General features: G+C 42.3%; 1 protein-coding gene across 1 annotated transcript in view; it reads left to right on the top strand.

The window, feature by feature from the left end:
- The window catches only part of LOC115473343 (sodium- and chloride-dependent creatine transporter 1-like), a 58,637-nt gene extending 38,685 nt beyond the window's left edge, over positions 1-19,952 (top strand). The window contains 9 exon segments of the mRNA XM_030208222.1: positions 6,558-6,692; positions 7,072-7,175; positions 7,902-8,026; positions 9,392-9,504; positions 10,035-10,172; positions 11,239-11,341; positions 12,648-12,748; positions 17,949-18,119; positions 19,346-19,952. Of these exon segments, the coding sequence (XP_030064082.1) occupies positions 6,558-6,692; positions 7,072-7,175; positions 7,902-8,026; positions 9,392-9,504; positions 10,035-10,172; positions 11,239-11,341; positions 12,648-12,748; positions 17,949-18,119; positions 19,346-19,489 (1,134 nt within the window). The 3' untranslated portion in view covers positions 19,490-19,952.
- The last annotated feature ends 383 nt before the right edge of the window (positions 19,953-20,335 follow it).

Here is a 20,335-nt window from a genome sequence, read left to right as displayed (position 1 = left end):
ATCCAGGTCAGGATATATCACGTTTCACTAATGTTTTTGAATAAGATCTTCCAGAGTAGAGCTTGTTCTAACATACATGATTAAATGGATGTTTATGTGCCGATTACATTGCAGCAGGAGTGTCCATTTTACAGCCATAAATGTCTAAAATATTAACAGCTCAATATGGACACATTTATTTATTGCATTTGTATCCCACATTTCCCCACCTTTTTGCGGGTTCAGTGTGGCTTACAATACGTTATGAAAGATGGAAATACAGTTTGTTACAACTCAGTTATGGATTACATTGTGAGGAGTTATGTGAGACAAAGTCAAGTATCATTAAGGAATACAACAATGGAAACGATCATTGAAACATTGGAAAGGAAACAACGGGAAACTAAAAGGGGCAATATATAATGACAGAAAGCATTTGGTATACATTTTCTGTGAGTAAAGGTATGAGTGTGGTGAGATTATAAATGCAAATGTTCTTAGGGGCAGATTATCAATGTGGGCTACAATTAAGATATGTTGAGTTACTACCAACTCGTGCTATTTCAGTACAGGTCCCATTTTATGCAATGAGACCTAGTTACTAATAGCTGAGTTTAATAGTAAAATAACATATTTTAACAGTAGCCCACATTGATAACTCCTCCCCTCAAAGAAAAAAGCCTCTAGAAATCACAATCACTGCTACATGTAATAGAAGTGAGCCATGTATAGGACAATCGAGTCATTGTGACATCACGGAGTTTGCTCTTAGGCATTGGTGGAATGAGGCATTGACATCACAATCTCAGCTGTTACCAGTCTGAAACTCTTCACACTAAGGGAGGAAGTTATCAATATGGGCTACTGTTAAGATGTGTTATTTTCACTGCTAACTTGTGCTGTTTTAGCGCAGGTACCATTTTATGCAATGAGGCCTAGTTACTAATAAGTTAACAATAAAATAACGTCTTAATGGTAGCCCACATTGATAACTCCCCCCCCCCTTTAAGTAAAGAAAAAAAAAGAAATCAAAATCACTACTATATGTAATAAGTGAGCCAAGTATAGGACAATGAAGCCATTGTGACATCACTGATGAGGTTGGCTCTTAGGCATTGGTGGAATGAGGTATTAGCTCTGGTTACTAGACTAAAACTCTTCACACTAAGGGGGGAAGTTATCAATATATGGGCTGCTGTTAAGAGATGTTGTTTTGCCACTAATTCGTGCTATTTTAGTACAGATCCCATTTTATGTAATGAGACCTAGTTAGTAATAACCCTGGTTAACAGTAAAATAACTTTATCACTAAAATAGCGACATACACTTGTTGACCAGTTTAGAAACGTACACGTGTGTTTTTCCAAAGCTGTGACGAGCCCAGCATTCCTTGATTTCACTTTTACAGAGGAAGGGGAACATCAACTGATAGGAGAATAATGGGGAGACCATCCCTAATCCCGCCAGTGGAAAGCTGCTCAATAGAAGCACCTTTTTGAAATCTCAGTCCCAAGGAACAGGTGTAAATGTTGGCATTAAATTCACATTTCCTTTCTCAAATAGGGAATATCCCCCAGATTCTATATAACATGACCGAAATTGCATGTGCAAATCATAGCAACATAGTAGATGACGGCAGAAAAAGACCTGCACGGTCCATCCAGTCTGCCCAACAAGATAAACTCACATGTGCCATTTTTTGTGTATACCTTACCTTGATTTGTACCTGTCTTTTTCAGGGCACAAGACAGTATAATTCTGCCCAGCACCAGCCCCGCCTCCCACCACCGGCTCTGGCACAGACCATATAAGTCTGCCCAACCACCAGCCCTGCCTCCCACCACCGGCTAAGCTTCTGGGGATCCCTTCCTTCTGAGGAGGATTCATTTGTTTATCCCACGCATGTTTGAATTCCGTTACCGTTTTCCTCTCCACCACCTCCTGCGGGAGGGCATTCCAAGCATCCACCACTCTCTCCGTGAAAAAATACTTCCTGACATTTTTCTTGAGTCTGCCCCCCTTCAATCTCATTTCATGTCCTCTACTTCTACCGCCTTCGCATCTCCAGAAAAGGTTTGTTTGCGGATTAATACCTTTCAAATATTTGAACGTCTGTATCATATCACCCCGTCACGCATAAATCAGTCATATTCTGGATTTATGCGCCCAACTTAATTAAGCCAACCAGCACTGATTGCCACTTAAGCAATTATTGATACTAATTGGCATTAATTAGAATTTATGTGCACAACTTGCTAGGCAAGTTCTGTAAAGTTTTTATAGTTTATTGGTTATTGGTACTTTCTATACCGTTTTGACTGACTAGGCAGAACTAAGCGGTTTCCATACTACAGCAGGTATATGGAAAAGTTAAAGGAACACCATTGTTATGCTAGGGAAAGTGCGAAAAGTAAAACATTCACACCATTGCAGGACACATACAAATAGATTGAGAGAAATAAAGGGAAATCATATAAAAAGGGAAGGGTAAAAAGTAGTAGGAGATCTGAATGCTTGTATAAATAGATGGGTCTTGAGTTCAGATTTGAACTGCTTTAATGTTGTTACCGTGGAGGGATAATGGGAGGTTATTCCAAACGTGGAGTGCCGAAAAGAAAGTGCAGTTTCTGGTGGATTCTAAATGTGCAAATTTTAGGCTCGGAAGAATCAAACGATTGTTCATTGAATGCAGAACCCGTGCTGGAGAGGAAAAATAATCAGGAGAGCTGATCTGAAAAGCCTTAAGTTAAGATGGCTATCTTATAAATGATGCACTGACGAATGATAACCAATGGAATTGCTTAAGTAAGGGTGTGGTGCTTGTGAATTCTAATGCATGTTGCCAAAATGGGGTGTGGCCATGGATGTAGAATGGGCGGACTGTGGGCATTCCAAAAATCTGTGTGCACAGTTAATGGAATACGCCTGCTCCATGCCTAGCTTAGGCGCTGGTATTTGACACACCTAGAGTTAAGTGTAGGCATGGCTGCTAGGTATGTTCTGTAAACTGCGCCTAAATGTAGGCACGGTTTACAGAATACACCTAGGCAGAAATATTTTTGGCACCAGTTTTTCAGGCACCATATATAGAATCTAGTCTATGTTTGGTTTTTTTAAGCCCGCCTAGATCTAACTCCGTTGCCAGGTGCACATTTTTGCTTTTTTAGATGTTTATATCTAGGCTTTGTAAAATTGGAGTTTAGATGTGTATGCATATCTATAAGCTGGTTTATATATGTCTAAAACTCAAAGCTTCTCAAATAAGCGCCTGAACTAATTATGGCAGAGGACAGCAAATTATTCCAGGTGATAAGTCGGTCTAAGCTTGCATTGAAGGAAAACCAGATGAAAGAGGAGCTCGGAACTTGGAGGGCAATCTGTCTCCAGTTTGCTGTCAGTACACAGTGAATCTGCCTCTGGTACATTTAGTGTTTTATAACCTTCATCCGCTCTAGCATGTTGCTAAAGCTAAGCTAACAGGAGAATGCCATTTTTAATTAGTCTCTGTTTATATAAAACTGGATTTGGTGTCTTCCTTAGAGACAAAAAGATGAAGACAGAATTTTAAATTACGTATCTTTACTTCCTAGTGGTCACACCATAATGAATTTAATCTTCCTAACCCTACAGAGGTCACTTGCTCCATTAGTTCTTGATTGTCATTGAGTTCATATGTTCTTTCCACTCTGTACGTCTCCTCCTTCCTGCACGCCTCAACGCACAGGACAGCAGGATTAATCACATGTTGCTTTAATCTCCCCAGCCATGCCTTCCATATTAATGGATTCATCAAAGAGGAACATTTTCCAGGAGATGCAAAAGACCAATATGCCCAAGTTTCAGTTGCCATTATATTTAATAAACAACAAAGTTCATTAAAATGTCTAATATCTTAAGAGTTAGGCAAGCACTAATCTTCCAGCTACAAAACTAGTTTGATGTAAAAAGAAAAATCCTCTACATTTTTTGCTTTCCCTAATTGGTCTGTTTTACATGAATAGGTAAGGCTAGCTTCCTATAAGCTAAAAATTGCTGATGGAGTTTTCTTTGGAAAACAGCTAAGCCCTGCGGTAATCTTTTGCATTGATGGGGGCCCTGGTTTTTTAGAATTGTTGCCCATCAATCTTGTGCTATATTCTTCCCCCTCCCCACAAGAACATGCACTAGGAAATACAGAGGATTCATTTCTGAGCCTATGCATTGGACATCCTGCTGCCAGTAGCTGTCAAGAGACTTCTTGTTTTGTTGTTCCTTTTCTGACACTCCCTAACATCTGTAGTCCCTTCATCAAAACCCCTTCTTGTAGCTCCACTAACTTTCTCCTTTACGTTTTGTCAAGACCAGGAGCGGAGGAACATCTTTATGGTTGGTTTGGTCATTCCCTCCCCTCCAGTCTCCAGCCCTGCCCATGTGTTCTTTTAGTTGCCGGTGTTGTGCTGGGCAAAATATTGGTGGATCCACAGCCCTTGTGGCCCATCCCATTCCACTGACTATGACCAAGACCCAAAAACAGAGTAGATGGCTCTTCTGAGTGGCCCATTCTAATGACTGTGAGCATTTCATGGTTCCCGATACGGCCATGAGAATCAGCAAGGAGCACAAGCACAGCACCATGGAGATTACGGATAGCAGGCTGCTTAGAAATAAAAGGCTGTTTTTAACTGATGCATTTATATTTTTTGCAGATTACAGTAGTTTTAACAAGATTAGTTGAAAGTTCTAATGCATGCTTATTAGGTGTATCATTAGTATTATGCAAAAATTGTATATTATATCTGGTATTTTGAATTCCAGTACTGTTAAATGTGTATACTTTTGATCCTGTTTCATGGTAGTCTTATTCTAGGTTTCAATGTACTGTTTTCAAGTTTACCTCATTTATTGTATTTGTTTATTCTTGGTTATTTTACTATTATACTGTTAACAAAATTATAAGTTTGTTAAACTATACCTACTGTACTTTGCCTTGGGTGAATCTCTTCATAATAAATCCCGATATATGAGAGCCCAGTCTCTGGAACAATGAGTGAGGGAGTTAGTCATGCAGTGGTGACACCTGGTGACCAGATTTAGGGCACAGGACTGGGGTGCTCCAGAAGGAATCCTGGTGCTTGGCTCCTAGCTAAGGACTATTAGTGAGGTAACGGGGCAGTCTCCCAGCAGTAGCAAATGCAGGCTCATGCAAGATCCCAGCCTTGGTTCTGACTGAACAATAAGGTATAGGATCTCAACAGTGCTGGTCATGACTTGGGGTGGACAGGGAAAAGATCAGATTTTTAATTGGAGCCATTTTTATGGAGCATCATACTGTGAATACCAGAGGGTACTTTATCGATAAGTGTGTTCCACCTTTTTGAACACATTGGAGTTGTAATAGCTTCTGATTGTATCCTCTCAAACCTATGTATTTCTGCTTTCTTTGGAGTGTGGAGAACATATATGCCATTGGTAGGGTGGGGGCAGGGGTATGTCTGGGGGGGGAGGTATAGTGATGGGAGTATTAACCTTTTTTTATCCCCTTGTTTAGACTTGTATCAATAAGTCTGCTTTTCTGTGATCACACTTCTGATACATGCGATCTATTTGGTGACTTAATACAAATATTCAAACATTAATTTGGGCCATTTGAGAGAGTGGCTTTTAAAGTGACTTCTAAAAAAATCATTTAGTGCAAAGTCTTGAGCACACCAGGCTCCAAGAATGCTGAAGCCTAAACCCTTCAGTACTGGTTTCCTGCTATTACAACCTCTGTCTGGAGAAGAGATTTAAAATGTTTCTCATTCAGAATCTAATCATAATTTTAAGAGACATCATTAGGATTATAAGGTCAGACAATTTTAGCTCACTCTTACTGCTCTGTCAGTTTCTAAAAGGAAGAATGATCAGAATGCTATAAAAGTTGGTGATGCAGTTCATACAATATATTTCCCCTCTTTCCCCTCCCCCCCCCCCCCCCCCCCCCCCCCAGCTAGTTACATAAACCAAACACAGCTATAGGAAGAAAGTGCATAGACCAATGAGCAGGACTCTTAGGCTGCCTTATGATTGCCTATAAAAGTGACAAGCAAAATATGTTTAAAGCTTTACTTCCATTCTGTTAACTCTCAGGACCTAGGGATGGGCATTCATGATCATGACATGGGAAATGTCGCCAATAGTCCCCATGATGTTTTGCACCCAAAAATGACAGAAAGCAAGCTGAAATTTTGTGGTTTTACGTGTCCTCAGTAGAGAGTGCTGTTGCTCAGATAGGATGTACTGTTGACATTTTCCCATGAAATTTTTTTTTTTTTTTTTTTAAACCCTAAATAATGAAAAAAAATCCTGTAAACACTGAAAGGGAAACAAAAATGTTTGACCTTCTCACCCCTAATAAGACCACCTTGCTATTTAAATTTCATATGAAGAAACAATTGAAAAATTACCTTGAGTATATGGTATGTAAAGAAAATACTACAGTTAACTCACAACAGCAACCACATAAGACCAGGCACCAGCATTGAGAGAAGTCATGATGAGCTGGGAATTTGGCATCTGACACACCTTATTCTGAATGACTTCTTGACTTTTCTTTCTAGGTTGTCTACTTCACTGCCCTGTTCCCCTATGTTGTGCTGATTGTTCTGTTGGCTCATGGTGTTACTCTTCCTGGAGCAGTTGATGGCATTGTATATTATCTAAAACCTGACTGGTCCAAGCTCGCAGAAGCTCAGGTAAAGACCGACCAATACTGAGGATTTCAGGGTGGGGAATAGGATGAATCTGATTGCATAGGTAACCCACTAACCATGACCTTGATCTTGAACAGGAGATATCAAAGGTCATCCCGTAGTTAAAGCACTCTAAGGGCCCCTGCCACATATCTTCTAAGAAAGCACAGTGACTGTTAAAGCTAAGATGTCTTCAGCCTCCAGGCAGATTGTACCAGGAAGTTGTTTTCAGCAAAACGTCATCCGTAGTCCTCCTTCTTGCAGGGTGTCTTCTCTTTCTCCAGAAATTCAGTCCACGAGTGTCTCTTTCTGAAGGAACGCTGCTGTGCTCAACCTTCACTGTGTTTCTTCTTCCCTTGAACAATATCTCCTGTTCCATCAGGTCTGGATTGATGCTGGCACTCAGATATTCTTCTCCTATGCCATTGGGTTAGGGGCATTGACAGCTTTAGGCAGCTATAATCGGTTCCACAACAACTGCTACAGGTGAGTATCCCCACGTAGGGGCTGAGTGAAAATGGGCAACTGGTTTTACTTTACCACTGCATACAAGAAATGACAAATCTTTGAGATCCCAAATGTTCCTGGACTATAATAGAATCTTATTACTGGGCTTGAGCAAAGTCCAAATTCCCTGAAAGTGTCTCCACTAATTGTCTCTATGAAATTCAGAAAGGCATTGGAACAAACTTATCTAACTTTGTGTAGTTTTTTTTTCTTTGTCAAAATTCTTCCAAATCAATAAAAATCCTGGTATTTCAGCAGAGAAAACACCAAGGCAAAACCAGAACAAACTTGGAATAAACAGACAACTGTTCTAACCAATTGGTCCAGTTTTTTGTATTCAGTTTTAGATGGGAAAGAATTGACATTGTCCTTTCCAAAAAGGAGTTGTACAGATCCGGCATCAAAACTAGGTAGCCATTAATGGGGTAGAGTCACTAATTTGCTTGGTTTAAAATGCTCTTGAATCGTACTGGAAAAGTTAGAAATTTAAAAGGACTCAGTCTTGTTAGCCAGACTTTGTGGTGACTTTGTGCATGTTTCTGAAGACTTAGATGCTAGATGTCAAGATTGATTTTCATGGAGTGTGGGTCGCTTGAGGTACTGGCACCCCCAGGAGCTTCTGAAAACAAGGCAGGTGGAGAGCCTTCGATCACCTCCTGATGATGCTTGCTTCTCTCTCTCTTTCACCCTTTTGTGGTGCTTCAGAGATGCCTACGTCTTGGCGGTGATCAACAGCTCCACCAGCTTCTTTGCTGGCTTTGTTGTCTTTTCAGTGCTCGGATTCATGGCATCGGAGCAAGGAGTGGACATCTCAAAGGTGGCAGAGTCTGGTAAGTACTGAGCATGACTCAAGTGCTGATAGTTCTCACTCTTATTCTTTGGAACGTCAACTGCTCCAGTCCTCAGAAGATCATCTTGTAGTCTTTGTTTAAAACCTGTTTATATTCTGCCCTTTTTCAGCAGTTTTTGGTCCGGTTTCATGAGGCTTAGTCCTAATCTCTCTCTTGTCCCTGGAGGTTCTGTGTTTTTATGTAGTATGATGATGCTTCCATGGGCTGGTATAAAATCTGCTATCAAATAGACATTATGTTGTCTCTGACACAAAAATGACAATTTTTCCCTCTGTAAGACTCCTTTTTTTTTTTTTTTTTTTTTTTTTGACTGTGTGCAGGGTCTTACATAGTTACTGTCTCCCTCCAAAATATTCAGAGGCATTTCAGTGGAAGACAGAGATTTTGCTCATTCCCTCTAAGTTTAAACAACTTCAGGTGATGAAATGGACAGCATGCAAGTGTGATTATAGCCATCCTCACACTTAATATTAGAATGTTTTAGTGGTTCCTAGACCAAAAAAAATATTTTAATTCTTCATCATCCTGTACTTCCTGGACTCTGTCAAAATGAAAGCAATGTTCTCATGGCCCAGCACTTCTAAATCCTAATCCTACCCAACATTTTCCTAGTAAGCCACACTTCTTTTTTACAAGCTTGTCCTATTAGAGGGAATGGCTCTGTAAAATTAATAACATCTGCTAAAGATCCATCATGACAAGGAAATCTAAAACAACCAAAGAAAGGAGTAGGGATGGACCAATGGACTTCTAAACTGAGGAGCCCAAAATTAAAATTCCAAAAGATTGAGAGGCTAAATATAAATTAGACTCAACACGGAGCCATGTTGCTGCAAACCAATGACTGCTTCAGGAGTCTGTATATATCTGAACACTGTTCTATTCAAATTCTACAGCTTCTATAGACCGTAAGTCTCGTGTATGACTAGATTCTGAGAGCTACATATTCGGCCTTTGCCAAAACACAGCTTCACGTCAAGTCTAATTTATATTTAGCCTCTCAAATATTTTGGAATTTTAATCTTGGAGCTCGTCAATATTTTTCTTTGGTTGCTTTGGAATTTGCTCTCATGGAGAATCTGCTCTTTACTTTTCAATGAGGATATTTGGCATCTCTCAGGTCTAGCTAGCCACACCCTGCTCTGAGATGACTGGTGGGGAGCATTTCCACTCTTAGGAGTTCTCTTCACACATGCTTCCTGTCCCTTCTTCCCCCTCCCCCCACTTCACTACTTCACTACCCTCAAGCTTGTTGTGTGATACTTTTCATTAATTGCCTTTCCCGTGACCTACAGGATGGTCGAGTTAGCAGCTTTGCTCATACTTGTTACAATTGATCTACAGGTCCAGGACTGGCCTTCATTGCATATCCCAAAGCTGTGACTCTGATGCCATTTGCTCCAATATGGGCCGCTCTTTTCTTCTTCATGCTTCTCGTTCTGGGACTTGACAGCCAGGTATCCAAAAGGAAAGATCTTAAGATCTACTTGAGGAATTCAAAATTGATCTGAAAGGCTTTGGGATTCTAGGTTTTGGTGGATAGGCGAATAGAGGAAGAGGGACAGAAGGAATAATTGAGCAAGGGGAGACCTATAGGAGAGGGAAGAGGGCAAAAAAAAAACAAAACAGTGTAACTGTCAATCACTTAGTGGTCAACATGTGAGGACAGGAATCTGTGCAGAGCAGTGAAATACAGAGAAAAAGGGGGAGAAGTAGAGCAGCAACAGAGTAGAAGACAATTATGATGCAAGAGAGTCACAAGAGATTGTTGACAGGGTTCACTGGACTGAATTGAAATGACTTGGGAGCCCTTTACTAAAGCCTAGTGTGTGCTAAATTCTAAGAAGCCTATAGGTATATAATGGGCTTCTTAGCACTTAACTAAGCTTGGGCTAAGTTTTAGCAAAGGGGGGCCCCTTAGTTTTTAATTCTAGCACAGAAACCACATGCATTTATTGTTGGTTCTCCTTTTCTCCTCTCTGATTAGTTTGTTGGGGTTGAAGGGTTCATCACGGGGATCCTGGACATGTTCCCTCACCCCATCAACGGTTTTGTGCGGAGGGAAATCACAGCTGCTCTCTGCTGTCTTGTGTGTTTCATCATTGACCTGTCCATGGTGACAGAGGTAAGTCAGCCAGCAGAAAGTTCTAGTTCTTAAAGTTCATCTTTCTCCTGTTCCAAGTTAAAACTATAGTATCGGGCTTTGTGCAAGATGTGGAACTGTGTTGCTGTACAGCTGGCCTTTTTGGAAGAAAGTTTAAAGGTCCTTAGTGGAATGACACTTTTCAGCGAGCAGCCTTTCAAACACCGAGGGGACATAAGTGTGTCATGTGCGTGTCGCCAGGTGACGCACAGAACTTGTAGACTATTACCAACTGCACGTGTTGCATGATGCATTTACCATGCCCACTTCACCAGCCATTGACCTGTTCTAAGTAGGCATACCTCATTTGGCAGGAGGAGTAACCTAGTAGTTAGTGCAGCAGACTTCAATCCTGGGGAACAGGTTCAATTCCCACTGCAGCTCCTTGTGACTTTGGGCAACTCACTTAACCCTCCATTGCCACAGGTACAAATGAGTACCTGTATATACCATGTAAACCACTTTAAATGTAGTTGCAAAAAACCACAGAGAGGCAGTATATCAAGTCCCATTTCCCTTTCCCTATCTGAGATTCTACATGGAATGTTGCTAGTAATTGCCTTAAATCTAAAGTACATACTCCCTGCAAAAGGACATTGCAGTAATCTAATTTACTCATGATCAATGAGTGAAGGAGTATAGTAGTTGATTTTATTTTGTTAATAAAGGACATATTGACCAAATCGTGTGAAATTAACACATCTTATGGCAGAAATTATGTGATCTGAAATTGTTTTATCGTCTATAATTGCTCCCCCGTCTTTGGTAGAGTGAACCATAAGAATAGGACATGCAGCAAAGTGAAAACATAGACAATAAGATTCTTGAAATCTGGTTAAAAAAAAAAAAGTTTATATTTTCTGGATCCAGTTTGGTTTTGAGATAAACTAATCAGTAACTTGAATTTAAACTCAGCTTGCAATGCAAGCAGGTATTGCCATTCCACTAGCATTTTGGATTGTTGAGGTAAAGTAAAACTGCTGATTTACTCCTTGTAAATATGCAATTGGAATAATGACCGGTGCTGTCCTTTGTCATGTAACTACAGGGTGGAATGTATGTCTTCCAGTTGTTTGACTATTACTCAGCCAGTGGTATAACGCTGTTGTGGCAAGCCTTCTGGAGTGTGTTGTGATCGCCTGGGGTCTATGGTAAGAGCCTTGAGGACCTGAGCCTGCTACATTGAAAAATAGACAAAGCAAATGCATCACAGTGGGTTGTGGGAAAGGTGAGACCTGGAAAAGAGAACGAGACAACTGGAGCAATAGAACAAGGAATGGAGCAGGAGCACTGGAACCCATTACCATGGTCAACTGTTTAAAAACCCAGTTCTTAAATTAGGTGGATTTTCAGCTGACTTCAGGGACCTAAAACTTAACCTTAATTCAGGTCTGCACTTCATTTCTCTAGATTCAGGAACTCATTAGGTATCTAGAGTTGAAAATCAGAGCTAAGTGCTTATAAATTTTGCCCATCTTAACTCCACTCCTGTTGCTACTAGTTTTTAGGAACCTACATTTTAGGTACTGTGCCCTAGCAGTTTTCAAAGGGACCAAGTTAGGTGTCTAACACGCAAAGTAGGACACCTTACTCCTTTTGAAAATTGGCATTTTCGCTTTTAACAGTAGGGTAGCTAATATGGGGAACTAGGAATGAATAGCTCTGACATATTCAATTAGTGTACAACCTTACATTGCAAAAACCCAAAGCAGTTTACATAAAACTTTTCAATACTTAAACAGATTAAAATACATCACAAAATGTTAATTCATATCCACATACTCACCTAATGGTTTCTCCTTTTTGTCTGCCATATTGAGGAAGGGGCTTATAGCTTGAAGTCCAAGTAGCATATTTTGTGATTTCCCTTCCCCCCCCCCCCCCCCACCCCGATCTTCATGTCAATAAAACTGTATCCAACAGCAAATCTCTGCTAGTTGTCATTTGTCAGAACTTTCAGGTTTGTTTCCTGCCCAGTTATTTTCACATCAGTCTGGGGTTGAGTATCAATACTCAAGTACTAGTTTGTTCTCTGTGATGGTGGTTTCACTGTTGAATAGTCTGGGATTTAGGATGAATGAAACTGGCCCTTTTTTTAAATTTCCTGGCAAGGCCTCTTGTCCTACAGGTGCTTTGGTGGATGAGCTGTGATACTTCCTGTGCTCATCTGTCTTCAGTGGAATCCTGTTCCTTTGAATGGAGGAGGCTCAAGCACTTTTCCCAAGTTCTGCAGTCCCAAAAAGGGAAGGCTGGTTTTGACCCAGAGAGAGAGAGAAATTTCAGAGTGACTGACTGCATTACTGTAAATCTGGTCCTTCCAAAGCTGATGCCACTGAAGTTTATACAGAATAACTAAGATGATGTGGAATGTAATAGGATGAGCCGGTAGAGCTAGCACCTGGAAAAGCTATTCTGAAAAGGTGCCATAAATTTCTTTTCTGGTTTGATTCAATGCAGGTGCAGATCGGTTTATGGATGACGTTGCTCGTATGATTGGTTATCGTCCTTTCCCTTACATGAAATGGTGCTGGTCTGTTTTTACCCCTCTAGTCTGTGTGGTAAGTTTTTAATGGTAGAAACAGATGGTCATGACTCGTATCCCATTTGTTTCTATCTGGAGTGGCTCCAGTGCACAAAGTCCCCTGTTCAAGCCACTGTCTCTGGGCTGAGGATGCTTCAGAGCTAGCATTCACTGCCCCCTATAGGTAGGGTGGAGTCATGATCAGGGATGCCAAGGGTGGACCGTACCAAAGAATGAGATTGAAGGTTAAATTGAGATTTTTCAGGCCATGTGCTTGGCGTATAAACTGAGAAATGAAAGTGGCGTTTGCAAACTGAAAAAAGCAGCATAAAATGTTTGTCATTTTGGTGCCCCTGAAAAGCTATAGAGGCAGTATAAGGACAATTTTTCAAAGGAATTTGCCCACATAACAAAGGCTGAAAATTGTGCTCCACTCAGTGGCTACAAGTGTGTAAAGGCTTCATAGCTCATATATTGTAGGTGCAGGGACAAGGGATGGGATATGAGGAGGCAAAGTACACAGGAAGTTAGTGTAACTCTGGATTAGATATCAGCGGCATATGGGTTACACAAATATGTTTTTATGAACTGGCTTGAGGGCAAAGCCAGGACTACTAAAACTAGGAAGCTGGCTGGCGCACAATCCACTCCTCGCTCAAGTTTCTCAGTCAATAAACAGTCCACAGTTAGTTGAAGGGATAACTTGAAAATTGTATATTTCTACAGAGGGGTCACTTCATTCAATACAACTATTTATATTCTTCAGTATATTGCAGTAAAGTTGTCCAGAATAGAAATTAACACATACAAATTCAGAGTAGTTGTCTTGTTAATTGTCCCTTTCCCATTTACAATCTCGAGGTCTAGCTGGATCCTTCCAGAAGGGATGTCTGGATGATAGTCTTTATCTTGGGTGTCATTTTTTTCTTCTCCTGCTGAATTCCATAGCATATCTTGGCTTTCTCTTCCTTCTGCTGTTTTTCTCAGGCAGTGTAGCAGAACAGGGTCCCCTGTACCTGGCCTCTGTGGAAACAGTCCAGCAGCTTGGTACCAGAACCTTAGCTGCCTCTACATGTATGTAGACCTTTTTCTCAATTGGTAGGGGCCACTTGGGTTAGTCTTGCCTCTTATGAAAGCAGTGCTCAGGACCAGTGGTCAAGCAGTGATCTTAAACCGACTCAGAGTGGGAAAGCTTTCAGTTGAATGTGACCCATCCCTAGTGAGTGAGACTTGGCATTTGTGCCTTTGCTCAAGGGTGGCAATTTACTGTCTGGATTTAGGGCCTGTAATCATAGGGTTGCAGCAGGAGCATTAGTGTTTGGCCCCCTACTGGTGAGAATCGCAATGACAAGACCAGTTCTGATGGGAGGATGAGGGGTGTAAAATGGAAAAAAGTTTTCTGGGTTTACAACAAATGAATGTTCAAGGTGCCAAACCCCAGCCCTGGTTCCAACTGAAGAAAAGTTCAAAGGAGCTTGAAGAAACTGTCATATTGGAGTACACTTAAATGTGTGTAATTTTGATTTGCTTTTTATGTAAAAGGCTGACCTTATTTATCTGGTAGTTGTCTCAAGAGTTTCCATGCAAATACTGTATTGTGGTGTGGAAAGGGTGCCATCTAGTGGTGCCTGGCTTCTAATCAACCTATCTTTTTCTTTCTAAAAGATTATTGGAGTGTATGTACAAGAGATACTCGGTGTAAAGCACAGAGTATAGAATGGATATATGAACTGGATACAGGCACACAATTAAAAAACAAAACAAAAACACACTCATACAAATCATACATGCATAGAAAAATGCATACTTTGCACCATTTGAAAGTGTAGACATCAGTGCCAGGAGTGTCCTGGTGCACCCAGCATGGATTTGTGAGAGGCTTAACCAGTTAATTTATTTTTATTTTATCAAATGTCTAGTCTGATTTTAGGCTCATTTTCAAAAGAGAAAAAGGTCTAAAGTGGCAGAAAGCAGCATTTGGACGTCTTGCTTGCCGAAATGTTCAAATCACTATTTTTGAAACTTATTTTGCAGACGTTTATCTATTCAAGTCATCTGCAATGAGTCCAAATAATAGGTGAGCGTGTTGGGAGCGGGATTTGCGTGTTCCTAACACTTTGACCTTATTCTGCCATAACAGAGGAAAACAGAAACATCCATGACTAAAACTAAGATGTTTTGAGCTAGACCTGTTTTAATAATGACTAAGCCACGAAAAAGTGCCCTAAGTGACTAGATGACCACTGGAGGAATAAAGGAATGACCCCTCCCACCCCCCTAAAGATGTGAAAAACAGTACATGCCCGCCTTAGAGCAGCAAGCAGGTCCATGGAGTAGCCTAGTGGTGAGTGCAGTTCACTGTGGAGAAGGGGATCCTCTGTTACACTTGTGGTGGAATGTCAGCCCCCCCCCCCAAACCCAGTGGTGTGCTGGTACATGTTTAACAGGCTCTCTCCCCGACCCCCCCCCCCCAAATTGCAGAGCTGGCTATAGCCGGGGAGAGAGCCTGGGGGGTGGCAATGCATTACTCCAGGAAAAAAAAATTAAATGATCCCAGGTTCCAATCTAATTCATGTTTAATGTGCGATAAAATGCCATAAATAACTAAATAAATATAAACTTTTAATGTTGAGCACCTGATTCTCAAAGTGAACATATTCCAAACACTATAATGAAAATAAAATGAATTTTTTCTACCTTTGTTGTCTGGTGACTGTTTTTCTGATCATGCTGACCCAGTATCCGATTCTGCTGCTATCTGTCCTCTCCGTTTCCAGGGCTTCCTTTCCTCCATTTCTGGTCCTCAGCTTCTGCCTATTTTCTTCATCCATGTGCAGTTTTTCTCCTCTCTTCCTTTTCCCTCATCTCATCTCCTTCCTCACTCTTCCCTCCCCTCCATCCATGTCCAGCATTTCTTCTCTCTCCCCTGCCACCCCTCCCAAGTTGTTCACCGGCGACTTCTCCTCCCTCCCTCCAGATCCATCCCTCACCGACCTGACTCTTCTAATTCCTCAGGGCAGGCAGTCTTGCCTGCCCGCTACCAGCGCCGCTGACTTTTCCCTGCCTGTTCGTGCTTCAAAATGGCCACCAAGACTTCAGCAGAAGTCTCGGCGGCCATTTTTAAAGTGTGAACCGGCAGGGGAGAGCCAGCGCTGGTAGCAGGCAGGCAAGACTGCCTGCCCCGAAGAATTAGAAGAGTCAGGTGAGGTCGGTGACGTGAGGGACCGGATTGGGCGGGAGGGAGGAGAGCCGGCTTGCACTAGGGAACAACCGGCTCGCAACTCGGTACAAAATTTAACCGGCTCGTGCGAGCTGGCTCCAGCACACCACTGCCCAAACCCCATCAAACACCTACTGTAACCATATATAGGTGACACTTGCAGATATAAGGGCTATTGTAGTGGTGTGTAGTTGGGTACAGTAGGTTTTTGATGGGGTTTGAAGGGCTCGCCATAAAATATAAGGGGGTAACTGAGATGTGTACTTGGGAGCCTTATTTCTGTCCCAGATTGATTATTGCAGGGGCGTAGCTACGTGGGGCCATGGGGGCATGGACCCCCACAGATTATACCCTGGCCCCCTCTACATTTGACCCCCCCCTGCCATCGCTGCCCACCACCGCCGCATCAAGTCTCTTGTTTGCTGGCAGGGGTCCCCAATCCCCGCCAGCCAAAGAGTTTTCTTCAGCGCTGGTCGACTCTGGTGCCTTCATTGTGGGATTATCTGTTTCTGACGCCTTACGTCCTGCACCATGCATGTAGCCCCGTGCAGGATGTAAGGCATCGGAAACAGATGATCCCACAATGGAGGGACCGGCGCTGAAGAAGACTCTTCAGCTGGCGGGGATTGGGGACCCCTGCCAGCAAACAAGGTACGTGATGCGGTGGGGGTTGCGGTTGCGGCAGCGGTCCAAAGTGGCAGGGGGGGTTGCGGGGGGGGGGGGGGAGCAGCTAAACAGTGGCCCCCCACCTCCTGCCAAGGTCTGGCTACGCCCCTGGATTATTGCAATATAATTTTCTTGGATTGCCCTACCTCCCTACAAAAGAAGTTACAAACCAGTCAGAATATGGTAATATGACTTTTTTTTTCTTTGCCTAAAATGGAAAGAATAACCCCTTTTTTTAAAATTCACCTCCTCTGGTTGCTAGCACTGTTCCCTCTAAACTGAGTGGGCGTCCTCCATCTACAGTCCCACCAGTGGGTGGTGCTACTTCATTATCACATTTTCAATAGTGAGGGACAGGCAAGGTCTGCAGGACTACGGGGAACTTGCCGGTCCCTAGTGATTGAAAAGAAAATATTGAAGCAGCGCCCCCCACTGGCAGCAATGTAGTTGGACTCTTTCCCAGCTTAGAGGGTACAGTGGCTGCCAGTTGAGGCTAGGATTTTGTTTAAATTCTTCTGTATTCTCTTTAAAATCCAGCAAGGGTTTGCTCCATATTCTACCTCTTCTTTAGTTGAATTTACTCCAACGCTTAAAGTATTTTTTTTACATGCTGTCAACTTTCTTTTCCAAAACTGAAGGGGATTTAAAAAAAAAACCCCACTTTGTTACATTTTTTGCTTATCAAGCAGCAAAGAACTGGAAAACTTTACCAACCTGTATATGCTCTATTACAAATGATTTAAAGACTTTTCTGTATCAGAAGTATATTTTAGGTAACTGATATAGGGATAAGGGATTTGGGAACTGATTCTTTTTTAATTAGGGATTCTTCGGTATTTATAATTCATGGTGATTGTGACCATTTTTAAGGTTTTGTGAATCTCTCATGGAGGTATATTTGGTATATAAGAACCAGATTATGTTGTGGAATGCTTCAGTGGTCAAGCAGGAGGAATTCTGATAAATTCTGTGTAAGCAGATAACCGTAAATGATGGCAGGTAAAGACCAGAACAGACCATCCAGTCTTCTGATGCTGTGTGCATTGCCCCTTCCTCTTCAGTGCACGTAGTAGGGGCTGATCTTGAAATGAAGCTTGATGGAAGGTTTTGTTGACACACTTCAGTTGTTGGCATGGTGGTTGGCTATATTTAGGTTTGGGAATGATACCAAGAGTGTAGCTGGATTTAGCAAGGCTGGCACAGTGGAGCAAAAGCGTGTTCAGTCTGGAATGGCATTCCATGAACATAACTTACTTGATGCAGTGGCAGATGTAGAGGAGGTTTTATGGCTTATAATCATGCGCCTCTCCATAAAATAACCTTTATCTCTTCGGTTCTCTCTCATTTCTAGGGGATCTTCTTCTTCCATGTAGTGAACTATAAGCCTCTGACATACAATAATACTTATGTGTATCCGTGGTGGGGGGAAGCCATTGGGTTGAGTCTTGCTTTGGCCTCCATGCTTTGCATCCCCCTCACAGTTGTTTGCAAGCTTCTACGCTGTAAAGGATCTTTGCGAGAGGTAAGTGTCCCTTGATTTTGCCTGTCATGTAGCCTAACAGAGAGAGAGAGAGAGAGAGAGGGGTTTTCGTCCCCTCATCCCCCAGAATCTTGATCTGGAAAGTGCACCAAATCACACTTTCTATAGCCAGGAACTCTCAGAACTGTTGACAAGAAGTTGGGGAATATCCAGTATTGCTCTGCTCCACTTGGTAAGATGCTCCATTTTCATACAATAGTTTGACAAGAAGTTGAAGAATCCTCGGGAAGCCCCTCCAACATCTCACTGGGAACACTCTGTGGTTCAAACTTTTTTTTTCTTTCTCTGTCTCTCCCTTCTCTGTTTTCTTTAGCTCTGTTCATCTTCATTTTTTTCGCCCCCCTTCCCCTCCCCTCCTCCTGGTGTGGGTGTGGGTGTTGTATTATTTTCAACTTCTGGCAGAGAGATTTGGCAGTAGTGTGCATGAGTGGGGAGGGGTGTATGTTGGTGCACATGGATGCATGAGTGGGGAGGGGTGTATGTTGGTGCACATGGATGCAGGTGTGTTAGATGTAATATTAAAAGACTTTTGTCAGTTCATAACTACCATGAGAGAACTTCAAAGAGAAATTGTCCTTCTGGTGAGGGGGGGGGGGGTTCTACTTTGTTTGTTTTTTAAGAATATGAAGTGATACTGCTAGTGTGCACTTAGTTTTTTTTTTGTTTTGTTTTTTTAATATTTTGGGGGTTATTTTTTGGCAGGGGCTCCCTATTGGTTGCTCACTCATAGCTTAGATTCAGTTTATGGTGTTACATGGTCATCCCTAGGTCCAGGGCTGCTGAGAGGGGGGGGGGGGGACAAGATTCCCCGGGTCAGGCCAGGCTTCCGGAGGCAAGCAGAAGGTTCTGTTTCCTCGGTCTGTCTCTCTCTCTCCTGCGTGTTGGAACCAGGGTGATTGCATTAGTGCCGATAACCTGGGTCCCAGCACACAGGAGTGTCAGACCAAGGGAAGAACAGACAAAGGAAGGTAAGGCAGATGGGGAGGGGGTCGGCGGCAGTTGTGGTGGCCCGGGCCTGGCTCTTTCTCAGTGGCCCTGCCTAGATCACCACTGAATTAGTAAGACTAACAGGATCCCCTCTGCAAACTTTCCTTGTGGTATTTAAGGGCAAATCTCTAGTTTCTATAGCAAGCATAAAATCTGAGTATTGCCCCTGAAATCCTGAATCCAGATGACTGCTTTCTTTCCTTTCCTTTTCTTTTCTATAGCGCTGGCAGCTCCTAACCAGGCCTATCTGGGGTCACCACCTTCTCGAATACCTGACTCCTGAAGCTGAGGCTAAGCTGCTTCCACCAGAGGCTCTTGCCCCCACTACGAAGGAAAAAACTACTCTCTTTGAGACTGTAATCTAACTTGATGTACACGGCTCCAGTATGATTGGGCAGTGGGTGGGAGGAGCTTAGTTTTCTGCTACAACCAGCCATGCTTGATCGCAGCTGTGCCAATTAGTGAACTACATGGCAGTATTTCATTTAAAAAAAATAATTAAGAGGCTGGAAGCCAGAGTCGGGGAAGCAGATATCTAGGGAAGGAGGGACTGCAGCAAGTTTAGAGGGAAAATTTTTAAGGAGGGTGAGGACAGGGGCCATTCCAAGGGGCAGGTCAGTATTATTCACGAAATTTGAATTTTTAATTAATCTGAGATGAATTCTTCTGGGGCAGCAAGTCAAAAGGAGAGCATGAAGAGTAACATCCTGCTGACTCTTGAAGCCAAACAGGCTGAGCCTTGTTAAATGCCCCATTTTCTTCTTTCTACACTGAACAAACTATTTACTGTCTCTTTAAATACAATGGAAGCAAGCAAAAAAAAAAAAAGTGCTGATGGGGAAATTAAATCCCCAACATGGCCTCAGAAGAACTTTGAAAATACAGTAAATAGGGTTCAGTGACTCCAGTCTTTGAAGTCCCAGTTCAGCTGCTTGTACCAGGAGTGGGGGGAGGGGTCAGTATTCTAGTTGGCATCTTTCAATGAGAGGTTGGTATTGCAGCATTTCTGAGTCTGGGACGGGTAAAGGTTAATAAATAAAATGAAAGGAAGTGATTTGGACAATCACCCTTTATTATTTGTTAACCTTGCTTTCCACCCATTTAAGTGGCCTAACTAGCAACCAAACACTAGTGTATTCAAGGGTAGAAAGGAAGCTTGTTTTGTTTTCCCTTTATGGCAACACCTTCCTTCTCGATATGTCCCCGACTTC

Source organism: Microcaecilia unicolor, chromosome 6, assembly GCF_901765095.1.
Source record: "Microcaecilia unicolor chromosome 6, aMicUni1.1, whole genome shotgun sequence".
NCBI lineage: Eukaryota > Metazoa > Chordata > Amphibia > Gymnophiona > Siphonopidae > Microcaecilia > Microcaecilia unicolor.
The sequence above is the reverse complement of the archived record's forward strand: the minus strand, read 5'-3'. Positions and strand labels throughout refer to the sequence as shown.